Genomic DNA, 18,234 nt, shown 5'->3' on the forward strand with positions numbered 1-18,234 from the left:
GTAAATTCCTTCGTGCAGAGATTTGTCCCTTCCTGGGGAGTGGGAGGTCTCTCCCACATGCAACAGGGGTGTAGATTATCACTGCAGCTACTGTAGAAACAATGATGAATGAGGTGTTTCCCTCCTGAGGTTTGTTCTTTTCTTTCCATGTCATCACATATATGTAACATCCCAAGTATAAGGGGGGAAATGCTCCCATTTACAGGAAAAATCAGGCCTACAAACAGGTAAACTGTAGTTTAGTCCAGTAGTTTCAAGTGAGACAAGTATTTTTGTTAGCTTGTATGTTTGGGTTTTTATGTCAGCAAAATGCTGGTGCTGCTCTGGCTGACTAGGTGGCAGCAGAGCTCTTCTGTGGCACCTGCAAAGTGGAGGACTCAGATTTCAGCGCCTGGGGTTCACGTCAAAAACCTTTCACCCTTCTCTTCTGTAGGATTTTGTAGTTGATGGATTAGAATAAATAAACAGTGATCTCATTGCTGCCTTCCCCACATGCCCCAGATCAGTGCTCCCAGCTTCTTCCAAGGAAGCAAGGTACAGTACTTTCCCATAACTTTTCCTTGTATCCAGTATTTCTCCTCATGTTAAAAACAAAGCTCTTCTCATCCACATGCTTCACTTCTGGCACTTCTGAAGGGGGTCGTTGGGCTGAATCTTTAGCTTCTTGGGACAGAGGAGTTTAATAAAAGCTCTTCTAAAGCTGTTGTGGCAGAGAGGATACAGGAAAGGATTGACAGCTGAGTTGATCCACAGCAGCCAGAAGGAGGTCTCGTACCAGAAGTCAGAGATGCAGTGGCCGTGGCAACCAGCACGGATGATCATCAGGAGAGTGTATGGTGCCCAACAAATCCCAAAAATACCTACAATGACGGCCAGGGATTTAGCCACTTTCTTGTCTCTAGAGAGCCTGAAGCGTTGAGTCATGCTCTGGGACACTACCTTCACTCGTTTCTCTAAGGACAGAGTGGATGCTGAATTCTTACAGCTCTTTTTGTTGCAACATTTGGATTTCCCAGAGCTCTCAGAGCTTGTTGACAGCAGGTCTTTGGCATCCAGGCTAGCAGTGGAAACCACTGCTTGAGCTTTGCTCTTGGAGAGGTCGAGGGTTTCAGCTGTCTCCTTCTGCTCCCACTTACAGCATTTCAAAGAGAGCTTTGCTTCTGGGCTTATTTCCATCTCTTCAGTGAAGGACTGGTTGTGCACTTCGTGGAAGATATCCAGGCGCATTTTGGTGCGCTTCTGGATGTTCAGGTAAATGCTCAGGTTGAAAAACATCACGCTGATGAAAGGGGTGAAAAACTCCAGTGTGGAGGCAGTCATGAGGAAATACCAGTTGTAGAAAAATTCAACGTAGCATTCCCCAGCGGGTATGATGCTCTGGCCCGAGATGTACTCCCAGCTGATAATGGCAGGCCCGTAGAGCAGGAACGCCAGGACCCACACCATCACCATCTTCAGCACTGCTCGCCTGGTGTTGCCTTGCTGGGCTCTGTAGGCGACCTGCAACGGGTAAATCGTCTCTTTAAGTACGGTCACACACCCCAGCTGGTGGAAGCTTTGCAGAAATGAACGGTTAGTGCTCCTGGTAAAGTTGCTAGGCAATACGCCGGCAGCCTGACAAATTCATGTGCTATAGGCAACAGGAGCATCAATCACTAGATAGATCACACTCCTGCAGGGAAGACTTAGAACCCTCATCTAGCAGCTCCAAAACCAGATGTGGCTTCTGCTTAGTGGAAATGTACTGATTTGGTTGGAGCCCAGCACTTACCTGAGTTGTCCCCAGCTGCTCTCTGTGGCTGCCAGCAAGAGGCACACATCTTCTGGGCTAGGTGGGCTCTCTCTGAGCCTTGTGACTAATCCATGTGTATTTGGGGTTGGGGGACCAGCAGACAACAATGGATCTGATCTGCCTGGGAATTGTTTGTTACCTCCTTCAAGAGGCTGAGCGTTTTTACCTTGTCACTTACCCAGAGACCTCACACCTGTGCCTGGCTGAAGCTGACACTGCAGTCTGCTGCCTCAGTAGCCAGGGAGAACTCGGGAGTCCAAATGCAATCTACTTGCTTGTTCTGTAGATAATAAGCCTCTGCAAGTTAGTTACACGTCTGCTTACCTCACTGACTCTCTTGTGTGCTACTGTCCTTTCATCTGGGAACACCTGCACAATGGGGTTTGAACCTTCAATCATTCAGGTATACCAGAAAAACTAATCTGAAGCCACAGCTGAATTATGTTTTTATGGATAATTATTGCTTTCCATCACCAGCCTGAAAGACTCATAATTTCTGGAGGATTTAAAGAGCTTTTAATTATTCCAGAGAATTTGGAGAATAAGCAGGAGGAGTGTTGTTCCCCTCTCGACTGTCATGACAGGACTCACCGCTCTTGTCACCGAGAGGAATCTGTCATAGCTAATCAAGACAATGTTGAAGACTGAAGAGGTGCAGAGCAGGTAATCAACTACCAGCCAGAGTTTGCAGAGGCTTCTCCCGAAGATCCATCTCCCCGTCAGCACATAGGGCACATACAAAGGAATGCAGAAGGCACCTGCAACCAGAGGGGTCCGTTTCCATCGACAAGAGGGAGGCTGCAGGGTGGCTGCCCAGGCGGGGAGCCTCGGGCTCCGGGCGGAATCCTTTCCCTGCTCCCCGCCTGGAGGGAGCAGCCGGGGGGGTGTCGGGAGGGTGTCGAGGGGCAGGAGTCGGACACCGCCGGACCCAGGGGGTGCGGGAGGGCGTGAGGGGCAGGAGCGGAACATCTCTGGAGAGGACCCCGAGAGTACCGGTGTGGGGACCACAGGGCAACAAGGCAGGCGGCAGCCCCGGGTGCTTCTGCCCGCCGAGAAGTTGCTGCTGGGGCGGGCAGCGGCGGGGCGGGCGCGGAGCCCTCGGGGACAGCACTTTACCTACTAGGAAATCCGAGATGGCCAGGTTGAGGAGGAAGAAGTTGTTTTGGGTACGCAGGCTGGAGTCCGCTACGAAGGCAAGCATCACCAGCGCGTTGCCGGCCACGGTGACGGCGATCAGCAGGGCCATCAGCGCGGCCAGAGCCGCTGTGCCGCCGGCGGCGAAGCGCCCGGTGGTGGTGGCAGCAGCGGAGCCGTTGAGCCCCCCGCCGCTCTCCATGGCCCCGCCGTTCCGCGCCGCAACCGCAGCTGCGGGGCTATCGCCCCTCCCCGGCCCGTCCCCCTCCCCGCCCCGCCGGGGGCCGTAGCCCCGCGCTGCCCTGCGACGGTGGAACCGACACTCCAGCCCTCAGCATCCCTGCGCCCCCCAGAGCACCCTTGCATCCCTCCAGAGTTAGACCAAATCCACCAGAGCATCCCCGAATCCGCCCTAGAGCATCCCTGCATCCTTCCAGAGCAATCCTGAATCTTTCCTGAACATCCCTACATCCTTCACTCCCCTCTCAACCCAGGAGCATCCCTGCACCCCTCTAGAACTTCCTTACACTTCTCCTTCCCCCTCAACCCAGGAGCATCCTTGAATTCTCTCAGAGTATCCTTGCGTTCCCCACATGAATGTTCCTGCATCTCCCCAAAGAATACCCCAGAAGTCAGAGCCCATGGGGGGTGCTTCTGGTTCCTGATTTGGGGTCTCTGCCTCGATGAAGAGGAGCAGAGCTCAAGGCTTAAGTTGTCTTTTAATCAGAGGTCATTCAGGCAGTTGGAGTGAGGAGGGTAATATCCTTTCCCATGCTCCTCACGGGCAACAGGAGGAAGAAGTAAAGCTGCCTGAGAGCACCAGATTCTTGACCAAATGGACATGTCACTTGATCTTCAAACCAGAGAGACCTTGCCCAGAGTCACAGCTCCTGGGAGGTGAATCGTGCTCCTTCTTCCTTCCTCCTGCTTAGTTTTTCATAGCTAAAGGGAATAGCTTTTGTTTGAATACTTTCTTCAGTTGATGATGCTCCAGGATGAAGCTACCACTACAGTAAAACCCCATGTGCACAGCACCTGCTCCAGACTGCAGGACTGGAAACTTCTTCACCAGTGTCATGTCATGGGCACTATGGGCTCACTACAATCCCCCCTTTGGAGAATCCCATGAGGATGTGCTGGGCAGCAGCACTGCAAACTAGAGAAGTATACTGACTAGAGACCCTTGCCAAGCACCTTTCTTTCTGGGGAAGTCTGATAAGTTGCGTATGTCTTTGAGGGACAGAGATCAAAAAAGCAAAACAGGAGAATTGTGCAAACCCATCAACATGCATGAAGATAATGCCCAGGGGGTTTGCCACCTCCTGATAGCTCCAAAAGCTATTTTCACATCTGGACCTGTTACAGCCTCACAGAATCCCTCTTCATACACACCATCACCAGGAGGCTGGAAGGGCTTTTTCAAAGCATGGTAAGTCATTTGCAACCAGCAGAGCTGGGAGGCAAGAGCATCTCTCAGTGTAGTCCAGGCAGGCAGCCTGCCAAGAGCTCCTACAAGAGTGACCTGTGGTGGGACCCATCTAAGGGTGGCCTCCAGCAAAAAACAGCCTTAACTCTCCCAGCAAAGGACAACTTTCTGACTCCACGTTCAGATCCAGGCTTACTTCTTTCAGGAGCTGTGCAAGGAGCAGTGCAGGCAGGCAGGCCTGTAGCTGCTGGACATGGTGTGTCTCCTTCCTCAGGCAGCCAAGTGTCCCCAAGCCACTCCATGAAGCAGAGGACTCAGTCCCTGCTGCTGCTGTGTCCTGACGGAGGATGTCACTGTGGGCCCGTGGGAGAGCAGAGGATGCTGTGCATGCAATCAGGGGGATAAGAGCTGGAGGAACTCCTGGTTGGTGGGATAATGGCTGGATGGTACAGTGTGCCCTTGGGAGGCTTTGAGGAACTTCATGCATGGTTTCAGTACTGCTTTGAGGAAGATCAGCTTTAACAACACACCCGACTGAACTGCCAGCAAGGCGATGAGCAGCCAGGCTGTGCAGCTGCAGCACGGCCACAGCAGAGAGGACCTGAATTTTGTGCATCTCATCTCAGATGTGATGGACAAAGTGGTTGTTTTTTTTTTTTGCTTCACTTCTTGGTGTTTAAAGAACCTGCAGACCACTTTCATTCTGTGACTGTGACCTGGTGGTGTTTGTAATCTTTAGCTATCCAGTAATCAGTACGCACCCAGATGTTTTGTGTGCATGCTGCAGCACTATCCCTAGGAGCTGTTTGCTGTTTCTTAGCTGTCATTCATTATTCAGAGTTTTCAGCATCCAGACAGAAAGTGGAAGCCCTACTTTGTACCTCAGGTAATTGATAAAGTGATTTGCAAAATGAGAGGTAGGCAAACCTCACTTGTTGTTTATCCAGAGTAATTTGCCAGGGGTGTTAGATGGATAAGAGATGACAGAGCTTAGCAGAATATAGTTTTCCTGGATGTGATATTCCTCTCTTGCTTCAGCAGAAGAGCAAATTTATTTCTAATAAGTTTCAGGAAATGTGCTCTCATGGTAATAACACAAAGGAAATCACTCAGCCTGGAAGGGGTGACATACATGCAAGCAGATGGTATGATAGCTAACATTTTGACCTGGCTTAAGCAGTACATATGCCATATGTAGATATCCCATATGTGCTTTATATATGCTCACATAGGGTGTGTTGATCATCCTACAGTCAGGCCATGGGGTCTTCCTCTGGGATAGGATGCCTCCACAGCCTCAGAACCTGAATACTGCTAATCCTTGTGTAGACAGAGGGACCAAAATGGGACCTTTTTGGGGCACCAGAGCTATAGCTCAGCTATAAGCTCTCCTGATTCTGGGTTCTGTTTGTTTTGAGGTTGTGACTGAGAAGAAACCAGAGACAGTGGATACAGAGATCCCAAACCAGAGCTCCCTGCTGAACCTGCTCTCAAGGGCTTCTGACCTATTGCCAGGACATCCCAACTGGCTTCAGTGGGGCAATGGAAGAGCCGCAGCTCCCAGTCTGGGTGCTGAGGTAATTCAATGTTCCCTGAATGAACACTTATGGCTCAGCTACACAACTCCTAGAAGCCCCCCAGAAGGGTGAAGCCTGCTAGCCAGCCCTGCTGCTGCAAAGCAATTCTTTTCCTGGGGAGATCCTGAGCAAATTGCTGGGAGCTCTCTTCCCTTCTCTGCTTCCTTCCCTACATTATTTTTGAGATGCATTTAGCCTGAATTCGGGTTCTGCAGAGCTTCTATATCATCCACAAGAGGCAAGGATATTACATGGATTTCTAAGGCTGCATTGTAGTGGAAGAGAAGTCTGCACTCGAAGGTTGTTTCGCATTCAAGCAGAAAATGTACAAGAAGTGAATAACCCTCTTGGTAAGATGGTTGCACTCTGCAGCTTCTCTGTGATGTGAAACCTTCAGGGTGAGATAAAAAGCTTCTGCAGCCCCTTGGTACTTAGGGAACTCAAGCAGTTAGCCCTGTTCTCAATTCTGGGCACTGAAAAATCTGTGTTGGCACATTGCAGAGCAGTGCCTGAGGACCAGCAACTGCTGCTGTATTTGCTAAGCCTTGCTGGTCACCGTTGCCTTTCTGCTTAGTACTGGTGACTGTGGGGAGCGACACCACCAGTGTGACTCATGGGGTGTTTTGCACATGCTTTGTGTGCATGTGGCTTAGTGCCACTGCTTCTGTGTCTGCTGTTTATCATTTTAGTCTGGAGGTCCTTTGGGGACCAGCTTGAAGTTTCTTTTGCACAGATATATTTCCTCTGTTCTGCATCTCAGTTGTGTTTTCTCCTGTGACTTGCAGAACTGCACAGAGATTTGCAAGCTGGACAGAGGAGATATGGACAAGTTCTGCCTTCTCCAAGAACTTGTGTCCCAATAAGTTTGATTATACTGGCCACCAAAGACACAGTGCTGAGCTCTGCTCTTCCTGGTGGGGCACCTTCTTCAACAGGCCAGGTTTAAGCTTCTCCTTCTTTGTGAAATTTAGCATCCTTAGTTTTAATAAATCCCCATCATTTCCAGACTATAAATATACTACAGATTTATTAAACACCCAGGTCAAGATGTTTTCACCTAAGGGATTCTTTGAGCTACAAGGCATGTGCTATAGTCCATGTCAAATCAGAACTTATTGCACATGCAGTCTTTTGTCTTGGGCCACTGTCACTGGTTGCCTCATGCATTTATTTGCAATTCATGAAAATCTCAAGATGACATATGCCAAAACACTGGATGTGGAGAGCCATGATCCAAACCCTGTTTTCAGCTCCTGAGGAGCGATGTAGGAATGCTAAGAATTTGTTAGAAGCTTGATCAAGTTCCTAGCATCTGTTAGACCCTCCTTATCACAGAATATTAGAGGTTGGAAGGGACCCCCAGAGATTATTGAGTCCAAACCCCCTGCCAAAATCAGGATCCCCTAGAGCAATCCACACAGGAATGCATCCAGGCTGGTTTTGAAAGTCACCAAGGAAGGACACTCCATATAACCTTTCTGGGTAGCCTGCTCCAGGGCTCCAGCACCCTCCTTGTAGAGAAGTTCCTCCTCAACCCAACCCATGACTCTGACCATGCTTTACCACCTAGATATCTAGATATTATCTTTCTAATGAACCAAGAAATCCACCTGTAAGGAGCTGGATTGCTCCCCACTCTAAGAGGCATGTCCTGAAATCAGTTTCACAGGCATCCCAGCCCAAGCCAACTGAGATGGTGGCACTCAGTTTCTATGTGCAAATGGCCCTGACTCCATGAGGCAGCAGATGGCTGAAAAGGTTCAAAAATCTACTCCAGTCCCTCTACTCCTGGCACATCTACAATTGAGTGCTTGCAGTGATGTGCTGGACTCAGCTCAGGAATCCCATGTTGCTTTGACATCAGCACTGCCTCTGTTGTGGGGCACAGATGAGTGGGCAAAGCATCCCACCCATGGATGAGCTCAGCTGTGCTGGGCCCATCCAGGCACTGCTCTCACCTGTTTCTTCATGAGGAGGAAAGATAGAAGCTCCTGTCTCTCCTGGAATAAATCAAATAAAGCCAGTAAATGAAGTGCTAATGAAGAGGAGTTATTAATAATCAGTACAGACAGAAGTAAAGGTCCCTGGATGTTGATCAGCCTCCTCCCACCTGACAATGGAGGAGTTTGCACTTTGGTACAGGTTTTGATACACATCACTGCAATCACACAGTGAGTACAAGTGTGTCCCAAATCCAGAGTTGTGGATGTCAGAAGACACATTGGCATCTGTAACACTGACTAGGGAAATGAGAGCTTTCTTGACACCTTCTCTTTGATCTGTGTCTGTCTTTGCTTTTCCATGGAGGCAGAGTTTCCACACCGAGGAGTTTGCTCATCCATGGTGCAATGAGGCCGTGCAAGGCTGGAGGCAATGTGAGTTCCAAACCTCCAGGAGGGATGCTCTTACTGCTGTGCGTGAATTGTAGTTTTCCCTTTGCTTATTTCTGTCCCAGGAAACTACTTTCTCTGTGAAACAAACTGTAAAGAAAGAGATGGTTAAAAAAACCCTCTTTGTGTTCATGTCTTTACTGATGAGGTTGAAAGGTACAGGTTGGACTCGATGATCCTCAAGGTCTCTTCCAACCTTGGCGATACTGTGATACCGTGATACTGCTCTGGCATTCACACAAGTACCTGTCACTATGAAACCCATCCCTTTGTTTTATTTCCTTTTCTTCTGCCTTTCATCATAGGAGATGTTTATTCAGTTTGGAAAAAATCCCTTTTTTGAGATCTCCTTGCAAGCTGGCAGCACACATGGGTGAGGGTAAGGGCAGTGTGACAGAAAAAAGAGATCCAAGAGTGGCTGAGGATTAAATCTCTGGAGGAGCTCCTGTTTTGCCAGACCACCAAGCTGCTGCACAAACAGAGAAGCCAACCCCTGATATAAATTTTTCACAGGTACCATAAGAGGATAGGACACAGAAAATGCCAAGGCATCAGTAGAATGTGAAATGCTACTCTTTGATATATATTTCTCTTTTAAAACCAAACAGCAACTTGTCTGTCAAACTTGGAGAGCTATTAGGACAGAAAAGCAGCATGGCAATCCAAACCTGGATGGGACATCACAAAATCAGTTGCTAGGTGCTCTTCATCCTGCTGCCCTTCTGCTGGTGAGACCAGGTCTTTTCCTACCATACTGCAAAGGACTTAATTAAGCAAGGTTGTGTTGGAAAAAGATGATAATGACAGCAATAGTCTTCAGAAATGCAAATACCCAGTGAATCAGCTGGAAGTTAGGAAGAGCATGAATATCTCTATTACCAAAGCAGGACATGCTGAGAGCTGTACTGCACAGCACCACCAGCAGCAAAGACACCCTGCTTCTGAGAAGGACCACAAATGCTGGAAGGAAACTGCCCTCAGCTAAGTGTCCGTCTCTGTTCAGAATAAGCCCAGCACCTTTTCAGTACTTTCTTTTCCTTCTATCTTTCCTCTCTCCTCCCTTCCCTCTCTCTGTCTGTTCTCAGATGTAGCTGTAACACTCAAATCCATGCTCCTAAGGTGTCCAAAAATATGTCTTTCTGTGCAGGGAAGCTGTTTGTAGCTGGACTTGTCCCAAACTGCTGTGACTGGTTTTAGCTTCTTGCTCCTTGCAGTTACAAATCACATTGTCACCAGAGAAGAATCACATTTCTGGTCTTCTGCAAACCTACCACAATTTGTGAGCATGAAAATGCTGAGTTTAGCTACTCTGGGGGAGGAAAGCCAGCAGAGCAGGCTGAGTAACACCATTAGTAATGAAGTCACTGTCTGATCAGAATTGACACCTGGTTCTTGTCAAGGCCAACTCAATATTGCTTTTTGAAATGCAAGTTTCAGGGCACAAGGTGAATGAAAACAAAAGCCATCCTGCATCTGTCAGCTTGGACCAAGTTGGTGGCAGCTGTTGAGACCAAGAGATGTTTTCAGGGAGAGACAGCAGGGTGTGAGTAACACAACATCATATCGATGTTCGGCGGCTACCAGCCATGCTGGAAGCATTCTGGCACACCGAGGAGTAAATGTTAAAGCTCTGCTGAAAAATCTATCTATTAAATCTGGTACTCCATCAGGGGATGGTTTAAGAAGCAGGGCTGGGCTTCATTCCTGATACTCTTGATGGCACTAAGTGGTGTGGGTTAGGAGTGATGTGAGGACATTTGAGAAGGACTCAATAATTTCTAACTGAAGCCAGAGCTGTTCTCAGGCAGATGGAAAAATGGAGCAGCTGTAGAGAAATGAGCTGGGTTGCTCTGGGCTTTGGCTCAGGCTGCAGCACTGTGCGCTCCTGAATGTTCATCAAACTTCATACAACTTTGTGACACTAAGCAATTAGAGTTCAAGCCCACTTGAGGAGTCCATGGTTTTCTTCAGAGCTACCACGAGGTTCTCATGGGAGAAGACCTTACAAATGTCAGCTCCCTTGCTTCCTGCTGGCCCACGGGGGCCTGGAGGCAAGGAACCCATTGGTAACTTCATGTAATATTCAACAGACTTCCTGGGCTAATTAAGAATATTACTTTATATAGTAACTAACATATCCCTAATATGTATCAAAATTTAATTCAGTTTAATTCATTACTGCTGCTCAACATGGGCCCCATTCTCTTCTCCCTTACAAAGATGCAGCTGCATTAATTTGTGGTGTGCATCAGGGAGGACAATGCAGCCCTTGTTCTGCCAGGTCATCTCCAAGCAGAAGTAAGGAGTACTTTGCTCTTGTCTCTGCACAACTTGACTGAAGCAAGAGTGCCTTCAGAATCATGCCAGTGTAGGTGACAGAGAAGCTGCTCCCAAATATTCCCATCAAGTTCTTGTTATCTTACAAGCTGGAGGGTCCTTCTGGCACAATATTTGAGGGATTTTTCTGTAAGTCAGAAAATTCTGACTTAGAGAACTCTGGATTCACTCTCTGGTACATCTTCCCAAGCATATGAGGTTGTAAAAGCAGCCCAGCAGAGGAGGAAAGGTATTTCTCTGAAGAGCAGAAGGCAAGCAAGATCTTTGTTGCTGAGATGAGGAAAATCAGCAGTATAGCTGTCTTTAACTTGTTTATTTGACTGTTTGACTTCTGCAAAGTCTCTGATAATGAGGCCTGATATCTCCAGGCTGCTTGACAGTGTCTAGCCAAGAGAGACTGCAGATTGTTGTTTTTCTCTCCCTCTCCAGTGGCTTCCATGGAATGATGCAGCAGCATTTCTCCAGGTCCTGTGGACAGAACTCCCATTCACCAAAACACCTGCTTCAGGAGAAGTCCCTCTGCCATGCAGGCAAGGCAGCCTCTGCTGTTGCAGGCTGGACGGCACTTCTTCAGAGTAGGGGATGCTTTGCTTGAGCCAGCCATGACAAACAGAAGAGGCCTCTGTTCACATGCAGCCCCTGAGAATGACCTGACCCTGCACTCCTAGAGTTGTGGGATGGGTTCTTGGCTTCTCAACAGTGACCTCTATGCTGACTGGAGACCTCATCTGAGGTGTGCGGGTTGTTCCTGGGAAGTGGGGACAGGACAGCTCTGATGCACAAGAGGGCAGGGAGGAGATGCTGTGGAGGTACAAGTGAAGAAAAAGGCAGAACTGGCTTGGATGGACCAAAACTGTCTGTCCAAACAATTGCTGTATAGTTATGGGCTGTGACCAGCACCTTCATCAGGCAGGCTGGTCCTGAGCTGACCCTTGTCCTGAGGGATCTGCTATTGCCACTCTTAGCAGGAATTTCAAGTGGCTGAGTCTCTAAAGCACTTTCAAGGGCACTCTGGGAAAGGTTGCAAGGTCTTACAGCTTCACAGTAAGTTATCAAGTGCTTTTCTCTGAAGGAAGAGACCCTGGGGAGAAGGGACCAAGTCCTCCTGTCCGTCCAGCCCTCAGCAGCTCTGCCAAGTTCCTTGCCCCACTCCCTGTGATCCACCATGACCCTTTTTTTTATGTGTTTGAAGAGGCCAGACTGTGCTCCACTTCCCTGTTACAAGTTTGTTGGCAGAGGGATGTTGGTTCCCCCACCCCTGCCCACTGCTTTCCAAAGCCCCAGTCGCCTGCAGTGTCCAGATCAGAATCATTTAGAAAGACCTTTATCTGGACAAGGATTTCCCCTGACTTCTGGATTTTCTTATAAAAAACTCATCCTCAACCCCATCTCTGGCTGCCTGTGACAGCATTGAGCCTGCCCTTACATCTAACAGAGGCAGACAGAAAATGTATTTCTTATTGAGCCTTGGCATGCCTAATGTATTCTCTTCTGTTAGCTATTGCTCTAGGTCCTGATCTCTGATTCCTCATCTCTTCAGGCTTCCTTTTGATGTTTGTTGTAAGGCAGCAGAGACTAATAGAGAGTTTGTCAGGCATCTGACTACAAAAGCATGGGAAAGAGGGATTAAAAGGGACACGCTGACAGGAGGAAAACAAAGCATTTAGGAAGCATCAGCTCACCGCAGGAAAAGCTGCAACGATGCTTGGGATGATTTTGCCTGTGCTGCTGTCTGCTGCCCTACCCTTCCAAGCCTAAATCAACTTTCCTGGAGCTGCTTTGGCCTCCAGACAAGCCAGTTTGCAGTCAGATTTGTTCAGAGAGAAATACTACAAGGCAAAAGAACCAGAACACTCCAGGGTCTAGAAAGGAGCTGAACCACAGCAGGTTTGTTTGTTGGGCTGGCTTGCAGCAGTGTTACAGCAACAAAATCCACCTGACCATCCAGACCAGCGTTTGCTGAGGTTTGTGAGCTGCTCCTCTGTAAAGAAGGGTTTGCTGCTTCTGTAAGTAACAGGATTCTCATCTTCCTGGCTGCATTTATCAAACCCCTCTGCTAAGCCAAACGCTGCAGAGCTTCCACTGAACATAACAGTCACCATAATCTTAGCAGAGTTCAGAACATCTTGGGAAAAATAATGGGGAAAAAAAGGGAAACTGAGAGTCCTTCCCTGTGCAGTCAGTAATGTGTCCTGCCAGTCTCACCTCTGCACAACCAGGGTGCAGCTGCATGGGAGGTGGGAGAGGCTGGGAACAAGGAACAACATTAGATGTCTCTGTTGTGAATTGAGGCACTGCATTACATGAGAGCTGTGGGAAAACAAGATGTGCAGGAGCTGCATCTTCCCTCTGAAGGATGTTTTCTGTCATCTCTCTGGCTGTTGGCTGCTAATGCACAGGGTCACTGATTGGGTCCTGCACCTCCAGAAGAAGACAATCAGTCAGTGATTTTCCTGCGTCCTGTAGTGCAAGAGTGCACAGGAGCAAGAACTTGGGGGATATCAGGTGCCAGGTCTCCTTTCAGCCTGCACAATAAACCTTGCCTGTTAATCCCATAAGCAGTGGCCACAGAAACTCCTCTTACCCTGTCACTTCCCACACCTGTGTGCTGCTCGGAGGCTGTAAAACATCGCCTGTTAGCAGGGCACTGAAGCGAGGAAGAATTCCCTACCTGTCTCTTTTGTGCTTTTTTCCTTTCTTTCACGCTGCCTACAAGACCCAGGGAAGCTTGAAAATGAATGTCAACCGGACACAAAACTCTGTTGTGCAGTTTTGTGGGTGGCATTAACTGATGAGGGCTGGGTTGATACCGGGTAGGTGAAGGATTGCTCAATAATTTGTTCAGAAAACAGAGTAGAGCAGTAAAAACAGAAATGAGATGAAGACCTGCACCTAGGCTGAGGCTGGTGAGGTTTTCTGTGGTTACACAGCTCCCAGGGGGTATCTCTCTGGTCACAGAGGTGATTTGCTTATTTCCTAATCAGAGAGTGAAGGAGAGAAAAAGCAAAGATTCCCTGCGGGCAGAGGGGTGCTCCCTGGAGCTGGAGCCAGCTGGAGAAGCACAGTCAGGGCAACTGGCATTAGAGGAGAGACCAAACTAGAACCAGTTGTCTTTAGCATTTCTCTGGTGGCTAAAAGCTTTGGCAGAAAGTGAGGAGCTGGGATACTGACTCTCCCCATCTCTCACCAGGGCCCAAGCCTCGCTATTCTGCCACCACCTCCCACCTCTACCTCAGCACAACTTCTCTTTTAATTTCCACTTGTCTTGCTCCACTTTGACTCTGTGAGTTAGGTGGTTTGTGAGAAAGGCTCTACCTGCCACTTCAGGTGCTATTTCCCCTTCTCTTTTGTATTCTGCTGTCTGTCAGCATTGTCAGGGACAAGAGGAATTGGCCAAATCAAACCACAGTCTGTCATTTTGCTCACAGTTGTGGGCAGGGGCACCAGGTTCAGTTCTGAGCAGTTTTCTGAAATGGGGTTAATAACTCCAGTTGTTAATAATGTCTCACACACAGCTGGTGCTGCTCCCAGTGCCCACAGCCTTTGTGAATCCCACTTGTTTGCAGGCAGGTTGGGAAGGAGAGGGAAGTGATGCTCAATGCCATCTCACAGGACACTCAGTGTTTAAGAATATCATGGCATTGTCCTCAGGCACTTCAGCAGTTTCAAAGCAATTCTAAGTTTGCACCCACCAAAATGTGCTCATTTGTCGTTCACACACGTCGAGGTGTGCTCTCCCCAGCCTGTCACAGCCCTCTTTGGAGCACTGGCACACACTGGAAGGCTTTCACAGCTGAATTAATTGTGCAAAGGGCACAGTATTTTGAAAACCAGTTCCTAGATAGAAACCAAATACTGAGCAAGAAATGAAAGCAACTGGGAAAGTGCCTGGGTTGCTACTTGGGGCAGCTGAATTTCAGAAAGTTTAAATAAGTTCATGAGGTTCAATAAGGAGAAGTGCAGGGTCCTGCACTTGGGTCAGGGCAAGCTTCATTATCAGTCCAGGCTGGGGGATGATGCAATTGAGAGCAGCACTGCAGAAAAGGACTTGGAGATGCTGGTAGGTGAGAGGCTGGACATGATTCAGCAATGGGCACTTGAGCCCAGAAGGTAAATCACATCCTGGGCTGCATCAAAAGAAGTGTGGCCAGCAGGTTGAGAGAGGTGACTCTGCCACTCTGCTCTGCCCTGGTAAGACCTCACCTGGGGTACTGTGGCCAGCATTGGAGTCCTCAACACAGGAAGGTCATGGACCTGCTGGAGTGGGTCCAGAGGGGAGGGCCACAGAGATGATCAGAGGGCTTGAGCACCTCTCCTGTGAAGGCAGGCTCAGCCCACCTGAAGTCCACCTCCCCTGCCTGCCCTGGCCATGGAGCCCTGCAGAGGTATGCCTTGGAGAGATGATCAGAGAGATGATGGAGCTTCAAGGGGTGTGCTTCAAAGAGCTTTTCTATTGCTCCGCTCATCATCGTCACAACTCCAGTCACCGCATCAGACTCATGGCAAGTGTGGAGCAGTGGCAAGAGCAGTGTGAGGACAAGGAGGAGGGAGGGCTGTGTCTGTAATTTCTTGCCTGTAATTATCTCCATTACACATTCTGTTAGCTCTTCCTGCTTCTCTTGAGCAGAGAGAGGAAAATATTTAATTGCAATACAGCGTTCTCTGTGGCATTATCTGTGAGCAGAGCAGATCAAATCAGCCTGCCTGGTGGGGACAAGGGAGCCATTAGCTCCTCCAGGGCAGCAGGGTACAGCTGATGAAGATCAAGAGGCAGAATACAAATCACTGGGTGCTGCACACCAATTTGCAGTTACACAAGTGCAGCCTTTTCCCTCCTCTTCGTTCTGCTGATCACTTGGTGGAGGCAGAGTCACACATCCCAGCCAGGATCCCAAAACATTTAGCAGCATGAGGGTGATTTTCCAAAGCCTCCAAGTCAGTTTTGACAGCCTCTGCAGGACACATCTGACAGTGGGGACCAGGATTTGCAGTGTGGTGGTTGCTACAAAGCTGGGTTTGAGGTGGAACACGCTTTGCTGTGCCTCAGCAACGTGTCCTGCGCTAAGTCATTGTACACTGGTGTGAAAAAAAATGCAGCCCTAGAGTTGCACAACCACAGCAGCTGAGTGGACAGGAGAGGAAAAAACCTCTCCTCCCAGGAGGCTGTGCAAGTAGATGTGAGGTTGAAGAATGCACTTGAAGAAAATTGCATTTTGCAAGAGAGGCTGCATAGCAGTGAAATGGTCAGGCTCAAATATCACCAATGCGCTTGTGACACAGTGTGAACCTGAGCTGCTGCATGCAGAGCACCCACAAGTGGAGGCAAAACTACCCAGGCTTGACCTGTAGTCTGGTTTCCAGTGCAGTGAGAGATACCAAACCTGTGTTTTCCTTAGTCCCTGCTTGTTTCACCCAGGTTGAAAGCTCAGCTCAGACCCACTTCAGCTGGGCATGGACCAGAGGTAGCCCCTGCTGTGTGGGTTGTCCATGTGCACAGGGCATGGGCGCTTGTGCAAGACTGCTGAGCTGGCTTCACACTGTGGGCACAGACTTTGGTATCAGGGGACTTTAGAGAGGGCTCTGTAGCACATTTCCCCACAACTTGTGCCATGAAGTGAAGAGCTGGGTTTCAAACCAATGCTCTCTGCTCCAGCCACTCTCTTCTTTGCAGGCAAAGGAGTTTTATCGTGCTCTGGCTGGATCTGCGCTCACCAGCTGATCTGATGAGTGAGGGTGATGATATTGACACTCTTACTCTGGCATATGAGCCCAAATGTCTAAGCCATCACACAGTTCCTCAGCACCTGATCTCCTGCACTGATTCCCACAGGCTGGGTGCTGCCCTGAAGCGCTGCCACCAGCATTAGACATAATAGCAGACTTAATTAAAGGGTGGCTGCATGCCAGCATCCAAGAGGCAGAGCTGAGCTTGCTGTGATGCCTTCAAAGGGGTAGTTTAAGAAAACCCAACACTAGGAAATAGCAGGGCAAGCCCTGCCCTCCCAGTGTCAGTGTGGGTCAAGCATCTGTTTTGCCTCCAGTCTATCCCCTGGGAAGAAGCATTGTGTGGGGTCTCAGCGAGTCCCTGATCCTGTGGTTGACCCTGCTCCAGGGATGCTCATGGGGATTCTTCCCGGGGTGTATGGTGTAGTACTGAGCCTAATCTCCATCCTGCCTGGTTGAAGAGGGTGATGGAAAAGTGGAATGCCTCTGTTTCTTTGGGCTGGGGTGGAAATCAGGAGAGCTCTGGGCTTTTCCTCTGTGTTGCTCCGTGTATGCCATGCAGTTGCAGGCACTGGGCCACAGCCTCCACAGCCACATGTGTGTTGGTGAAGAGCTGAACACACAGATCTGCTTGCCAGCCCAGCTCACCTGTGTCAGCCCCAAGGCAGCCTTGCTAATTCCTCCCTTTTTGAAGGTTCAAGTTTATTCACTTCTGTGACAAAATGAGAGGAAGCAACATATTTCCATGGCTATCAGGGATCTAAGCATCTCTTCCCCAGAGACCCCAGTAGGAGCAAAGGATGGTGACCACCTGACTTAGGTGCAATGGAGTTGTCATGGCATCTGCCTCTGTGGCCATAGACTGCCTGATAGCATTAGTGCAGTCCTGATGCTGGAAGATCCCCATGGATGGAGACTTGCTGCCCCTCCTTGGAAGACAAACAGCATTTTTGCATCTAGACAGAGAAGGAACAGCTTCAGAAAAGCAGGACAGGGATGAAGCAACTGCAGGAGGAGAAAGGTAAAATCCTAGGGTACCAATCTGAAGCCAGCAGACCCGCATGACACACGTGCTTGGGAGATAACAGACAATGCCCTGATTAGAGAATTCATTTGGCATTGTGCAACAAATTGTGTCAGCAGCCTGGTTAAAGACTAGCTTTTCCAACAGGGAAAATAAGAGGACCAGAGAAAAAGAAATCAGCATCTGGTTCCTGAGTCATTGCTTCATATTGCACTCAGAATTTGGTCCGTTGTGTGTCCAGAATAATTATTAAGCAAGTTCTGATAGATGAATTTTATTTACCCAGCCTCTGAAAATAATCCTTAATAGTTGATTAGATCAAAAAAGCATAGTTTATTTTTCAGTAAGTGCTTTAGATGTAAGATCAATGGCCTGAAGCTGATTGATAGGAGCCTGTTTGCAAATACCTCAGATCTAACTGTGCTCAGGGCAATCACAAGGACTTTCTCTGGATACCAGCTGGGGAAGGTTCCAGAGGACAGGCAATGCTTTGCATTGGAGAGTTGCTCAGCAACTGCCCCATATTATTTTTGAGTTGTCCTGAGTGCAGCCTCGTTCCTCTTTGATCTTCACATAATGTTTGTTGCTGCTACTTCTCGAAAGAGAAAGCATTTTTCAAAAGAATTTGCATCTCCATTTGCCACAAGCTTTCTCTTTTCTTTTCTTTTCTTTTCTTTTCTTTTCTTTTCTTTTCTTTCTTTTCTTTTCTTTTCTTTTCTTTTCTTTTCTTTTCTTTTCTTTTCTTTTCTTTTCTTTTCTTTTCTTTTCTTTTCTTTTCTTTTCTTTTCTTTTCTTTTCTTCTCTTTCTTTCCTTCTCTTTTCTTTTCTTC

General features: G+C 48.5%; 1 protein-coding gene across 1 annotated transcript; it reads right to left on the reverse strand.

Moving 5' to 3' along the window:
- Window positions 1–474: 474 nt before the first annotated feature.
- Window positions 475–3,143, reverse strand: HRH3 (histamine receptor H3). The gene is made up of 3 exons (XM_068150389.1): window positions 2,909–3,143; window positions 2,384–2,550; window positions 475–1,500 (listed from the first exon to the last, which is right to left on the reverse strand). Exons 1-3 carry the CDS (start codon window positions 3,126–3,128, stop codon window positions 616–618), a joined length of 1,272 nt encoding a protein of 423 aa, XP_068006490.1. The 5' UTR covers window positions 3,129–3,143; the 3' UTR covers window positions 475–615.
- Window positions 3,144–18,234: the final 15,091 nt, after the last annotated feature.

The sequence above is a fragment of the Melanerpes formicivorus genome, unplaced genomic scaffold (genome assembly GCF_026170545.1).
Source record: "Melanerpes formicivorus ecotype bairdi unplaced genomic scaffold, bMelFor1.0.p_v2 SCAF_19, whole genome shotgun sequence".
NCBI classification, from domain to species: Eukaryota; Metazoa; Chordata; class Aves; order Piciformes; family Picidae; genus Melanerpes; species Melanerpes formicivorus.